General features: G+C 49.3%; 1 protein-coding gene across 1 annotated transcript; it reads right to left on the minus strand.

Moving 5' to 3' along the window:
- Nucleotides 1–3,776: 3,776 nt before the first annotated feature.
- TMEM121B (transmembrane protein 121B) lies at nucleotides 3,777–5,240 on the minus strand. The gene has a single exon (XM_078653737.1). The coding sequence runs from the start codon at nucleotides 5,238–5,240 to the stop codon at nucleotides 3,777–3,779; it is 1,464 nt and encodes a 487-aa protein (XP_078509863.1).
- Nucleotides 5,241–6,015: the final 775 nt, after the last annotated feature.

Here is a 6,015-nt window from a genome sequence, read left to right on the forward strand (position 1 = left end):
GGAGTCTCTGTTTTTGCAAAAGATGATTTTGCAGGCTATGCTTTCACGTGCTGTGCATAGACCTGGATGACTTTTATTGTACATCCAACTGCTCCAAGGAAAGCCTCACTACATAAGAACAAACTTGAGGCTGTTGCACTTTAAACAGGACTTTGCTGCCATTGACAAGTACCTCTCAAAGATGTTTAACAAACACAGGTGTTAGGTCCTGGGGGATTTGAACGTGTGATGATTGTGCTTTGGCACAATCAATAATTTAAATGGAAGAGGGAGTCAAATGAACAATGAAGACATTATGCCTGCACTGCGCAGTGGCCGATCCTTATTCCCCATGATCACGTATTGGTAAAATGCCCGTAACTTTGGCGTTTTCACCATGAATAGTAATTTATTTTATGAAAAATCTGCAAGAAGACTTGCCTATCACATGCCTATCCTTGGTCATTTCTGACCACGCTATGTTTAACTCCTGGAAACTATGTTAAGAAGAATGTTGCATTACACATCCTGCCACAAATGGCGCTGGTGAATAGTCTAAGCAGTAAAACCTAAGCAGAAGGGGTTACATGTGTTCAGTGCAAATGGTTTTGTTGGCAGAGGTTGACACAACTGGGTGAAAAGGTACTACAACATTTTGGTCTTGTGGCAGACAGGTGCTACATACTTGATTTTTGTTTGAGAATTCAACCACAAAAGAATAATACAAAAGAACCATTTTGCCTGCAGGTATGGTTGTATGAAGCTCAGAAACTTCAAGATGTCATGAAGTTGCGAAGTTTTCGGCTGGCCAACACCAACATTTTAATTCCAAATACCATTAAAACTAACTCCTTGTTCACATCCACCTTATTTATTTTATTTAATATCGATTACGGTTGTTAGGATGTAAACGCTTCCATTCTCGTCAGCTCTGTTGTTTAATTTAAGTTTTGCTTTTCTAAGTTGCTATTTGACTACATTTGCATAGGTTGTATGGTTATTTTACTGATTTAATGTATATTAAAATATGGTGCAGTGCTTGGATGTCCTTCAGGGTTAATTTTGCCCTGCTGGAAAGCTTTGAAATAAAGTACAAGTTAACTCTTCCACTGTTCAGTGTTTACAGTGCATGTAAATGTAACACGCTCGGTGGGAGTCATTGTGCAGTTTGAAAAAGGATATGTTTTGAAAAACGTTTACGAAAGTATTGTTTTAAGCTGCATGGGAAATATCAACCACAGCCACGCCTCTTTACATTTACATGCAATGAAAACGATGCTTGCCTGCATTAACCTCTTCTTTCATCCGTCACAGGGTAGAGAGTGTGCATGGCCAATGGCAGGGCTGCAGGCTGTAAACCAGGAAGTGCATTTCAGGTCGAAAACATCTGAAAACATCTGTCTATTCTTTCTTTCTTTTCTGTGGGCTGGGGTCAGGAAACCTTGAGCCATACAAGTCAGCTAATAAAGGCAACACATGTAAAGTGCTTATTAAAAAGAAACACTTTTTCCAAGGAACTAACTGACTGCAAATAGTGTTTTAAGGTAAAACCGTACAAACTGTACAGCACATGTCGTTGACCTTGGAGATGAAACAGAGAAACACTATTGTTCAGTATTTAAGTTGGTGCCCATCGAAACAGGAGACTAAGGTCCTAATCATGATTTTTCCCATTTAATCAATTAGTTCAACCTAGGCAAATTGTTTTATCCCCATGATCTTATGTTTCCATTCATGCCCAACATTGACAGTGCCTAGAAGCTATTTATTTTTCAGGGAACATGAGACAAATAATATTTAGCTACAACCCCATGCAGTCACTAAGAGAAGATGAGTCGGTTGCACTATTAAGCAGGCATGTGGTGCAGCCAAACTATGGTTGTTGTTGTTATTGTTAATATGTCTTTATAAAGCGCCAAATCACCAACGATCTCTAAGCGCTAACACATTGTTATTTAGGAAATCCACAATTAATGCTTCCTTTCACATTTCTCAGTTACAGGCTCAAAGCACAGAACTGCACACTAAGTGAGGGATGGAACTGCAAGAGATTGAGGAAAAATCCTCATTGGAATAGAATGCTAAACCAGGAGACCTGGCTGCACTGGGGTTGCCACCACGCTGGGATTGTTTACACTTTGTGGTTCTGAACTGGTGCTGCCAGCTTAAGTTCCCGCACCAGAAAATGAAGACGAACATCATTTAGCAATACTCAAAAGTTTCAGATTCATAGGGAAATAACTGTTGCCATTTTGCCAGATGTGTGCAAAACCTCACTGGATCATGCTAAAGATCTCTTTCTCTCTAAGTCTTGCAAAGAAAACGGTTCCCTTCCTTTCAGTATTGTGACCTGCAGGTATTGCAGTAGATTTAATAATAGATCGGGAGGTCTCCAGAAGGTCAGCTGAGCACACACAGGATTAATTGCAGGTAAGTGATTGTGACAACCCTAGTGGCATCTCAGGCCCCCGCCTGCCTGTCAGTGTATAGTCTAACTTTCTTGTAGACAAAAACTTACAAATGCCTTTAAAGAATTAGAATAAGTGGTAACAACAGATAGCCCCACATGTGTCAAATGTCTTTTTAGGGTGAAGGCGATGTCTACGCCTCAGGAAGACCCACATTGTTGCTGTGTGACCTCGCAGGTGTGGCCAGCAATGACCAATGGACTGGAGGAGCATGGAAAGGGGCAGCAAAAAAAGGTAGAATGTAAATTCTTGAAATACCCAGAACCAATAGAATCTGCTGTGGGCACATTCTGTAATATTGCTGGATAGCCCTTATGAGTCATGGCTGAAGGGGACCAACCGCAAGCAAATTAAGTTTGGCCTTGCTCCAGTTGGACCGGTGCAGCTCAAACTGTCAGTGCATAACCAAATTTTACACCACTGAGTTGCAGCTTTAGTCCCAATGACTCACAGGGGGCACAGGGCCATTGCATAAACATACCCACATCACTCAGAGCAACTCGCTAAAACAGCAAAAATATAATGGATGCAAATGGGAAAGTATACAAATATTTGCACAGCTCTCTGTGCCTCTGTATTTTCTGTGGTGTGGAGTTTATAAATGTGCTAAATAATAAAGTATGCGAATTATGCAAGATTTGATTGTTACGCAAAAGAGCTAAGACAAAAAATCGATGGTGCCGTTTTTCAAATTCGAGTCACAGAGAAGTCGATATTGAGAAGGAAAGCCCTCAGTAAATTTGCTACCAGCTTAGTTTGATAAGTAAGATAAGCATACCACTGATACATTTCTGCTGCTATGTTGTGGTTTTACATGGGCTTTATGTGTTCCCCTGATGGTGGTGGTCATATTTTGCTAAAGGCAGTTGACGTTATCCACAATTTATTTTGAGAAACACAAATTCTTACGGTAAGCAGATACGTAATACTAGTGTAAATTCCCTTGTTTGGGTGTATTGTCATCCCTCTGCCCGCCTCAAAGTCAGATAGGCTGCAATGCATTCCGCGGAGGAATAAGGCCTGTTCTAAACCTTCCAGTATCCCTTATTTCAATTCCATGGTGGCTGCCATATTTATGAGAAATGGTGAGAACAAAACACAAAACAATTCACATTTCAAACCAAAATAGAGTGCATTCTCATGGAAATCAGAGCAAGTGGACCACTCTGGGCCCCAGGCCTGCAGTTCGCTGACCTCACCTGGCATTGTCTAATGAGCATCTTTGAAGTTTTGAAAGTTATTTGTAAGATGGGATGAGTTTGTATGGATTGTTTAAAGAGTATCCAGAGTTTAGAGCAACAAAAGAGAACGAGCTGTGTGAATAAAGGGCTAGTTCTGTGCGGTGACTGCCAGGGTGTTGACGTAGCCGTGAGGGCCCATGTCGTTCTCAGAGATGCAGTGGCTGAAGTGCCCTGCGCAGTGGGGCGCAGCCCGGGGCCGCCCCCTAGCGGAGCGGCTGTCGCGACAGCAGCCACAGCAGCAGCAGCAACAACCCTCCAGGGCCTCCAGCCCCCGGCAGCTCAAGAAGAAGACATTCTTAAGCAGGAAGACCGAGACAGGCTGCTGGTGGGGGCCGAAGCACAGGAACCCACGCACCGCCAGCAGCGGTCCGTCCACGAGGGCCCCGCTGCCAAGGAACCTCAGGGCCGAGCGCCCGCACTGGAGCCTCCTGGACGAGGAGGCGGCCTTGTTCAGCTCGTAGAGCCAGAGTACCGGGGAAGCCAAGGCCACAAAGTAGACGGCCAGCAGGGTGTAGCGGAGCTGTGGGGAGAGCGGCCCCGCCTCGGGCATCAGGAGCTGTTCCATCAGCGCGAAGGCATCGAGCAAGTCCAGGCAGGTGCCCAGGAAGCAGGCCCGGGCGCGCTGGTGCAGGGCCGAGGCCCCGGCGTCCTCCTCCGTGCTGAGGGACCGCACCAGGGCGTAGAGCAGGGGGGCCGAGAGGGCCACAGTCACCCTCAGGCCCCCGCCCCCGAAGGGGATGCGCAGCTCCACCTGCTCCAGCAGGGAGGTGCCCACCAGCAGGGCCACCTTGGGCGTGAAGGCGATGGAGTAGATGAGCCAGGCCAGGTGGGTGTAGGCCCACTCGCTGCCCGGGCTGGGGCCCAGCTCCTTCTCGTCGCAGGAGGGGCCCTCGGTGTCCTGCGAGGAGGGGCTGTGCTGCGGGAGCTCCAGGCTCTCGGCGGCCGCCGCCGCCGCCTTCTCCCGCTGCTGCTGCTTCTTCTTCAGGCCTCGGCTGTTCTTGGCAAAGAAGATGCCCCATCCGATGAGCACCACCAGGTCGGTGGCCACCCAGGAGCACCAGTACAGGTCGGTGACGGCGATCAGGTAGAGGTCCAGCAGGCCGCCCTGGGCCAGGAGCAGCACCAGGGCCAGGGCCTTGTAGCAGCCACTGCGGCAGGCCGCGGCCCCGGCCATCCCTCCGCGACCCCCGCCGCGACCCCGGCCGCCCCGGCCGGACACGTACAGCGGCGGGGCCCCTGGCCCAAACTCCCCGGCCGTCATGCTGCAGGAGCTGGAGGTGCTGGAGGACGCCCCGGGCGTGGAGGGCAGCGGCGGCGCCGGGGTGTGAGGGGGCACCAGTGGCTGGCTCAGGCTGCGCTTCTCCTCCTCGCCCCCGGCCGGGTCCCCGGTGCTGGAGCTGTGCGACCCCCTGCGGAAAGAGATGCGCAGGAAAAGGGGCTGGAGGTCCGGCGGGATGGCGGCGGCAGCCGACGTGGAGGAGGGCTGGAAGGAGCCGGACACCACCGACGGGGGCCGCGGGTGCTGAGGCTGATGGAGGGGCGCTCGGTTCATGGTCCTCGTGGCGCCCACCCCCCGCCTAGGAGAGCGGGCTGCGGGGGCTCCCTGTCCGTGGCCCCCCTGTTCCAGTCCCCGCAGGAGCCCCCGCACACCCACACGGAGGCATGAAGGATGCTGGAGGGGAGACAGGGATGCTAGACAGCATCCAGCGAGATGCTGACAGGACCAACGGCGGAAAGCAAAACCTGGCATGGAGTCACGGATGCGGGGCGTCGAAGAAAGCAAGCCAATGCTGGATCAGGAATAAAAACCAGGCAGGGAGTCCTTGGAATAGGAAGAAAGGGACAGGCATTGTGATTCAGAGAAGAAATCTGGTACCCTGGATACAGGAGCAAAGAGTGACAGAGAGAGACTGGGGACGAGAAAGAGAGAAGGGCGATGCTTTTTGTACTTTAGCAGGATCAGGGGGAAGCTAAAATCCTAGTGAAAACTGTATGTAACTGGAAGCGTTTTTGCACTTACAGTGTGGCACCGAGGGGTTTCCAGCTCTAATGCAGAGGATGAGGGAACATAGCTGCCATTCTATAGCAGCGTTTTTTTTCTATTTGCTTTGGCTAAATTCGTGGCGCCAAATATAAGGTGCTTTCGTCCCCAAATGATTTATTCTTGCACGCATGTAGATCAGTGTACGCACGAAAGCCCCCTCCCCTTTTCTTATATGTTATGTTATGTTATGTTAATATTTATTTATTGAGCGCACGTACACCCTTAGGTTTCATGGCGCTAATGTCAATGATCCTGATACATTCCTTAAACGTATGCCTGTTGG

Source organism: Lissotriton helveticus, chromosome 1_1 (assembly GCF_964261635.1).
Source record: "Lissotriton helveticus chromosome 1_1, aLisHel1.1, whole genome shotgun sequence".
NCBI classification, from domain to species: Eukaryota; Metazoa; Chordata; class Amphibia; order Caudata; family Salamandridae; genus Lissotriton; species Lissotriton helveticus.

Coding starts and splice junctions, on each gene's coding strand:
- TMEM121B (XM_078653737.1), bottom strand. CDS start 5,240: ATGAACCGAGCGCCCCTCCATCAGCCTCAGCACCCGCGGCCCCCGTCG.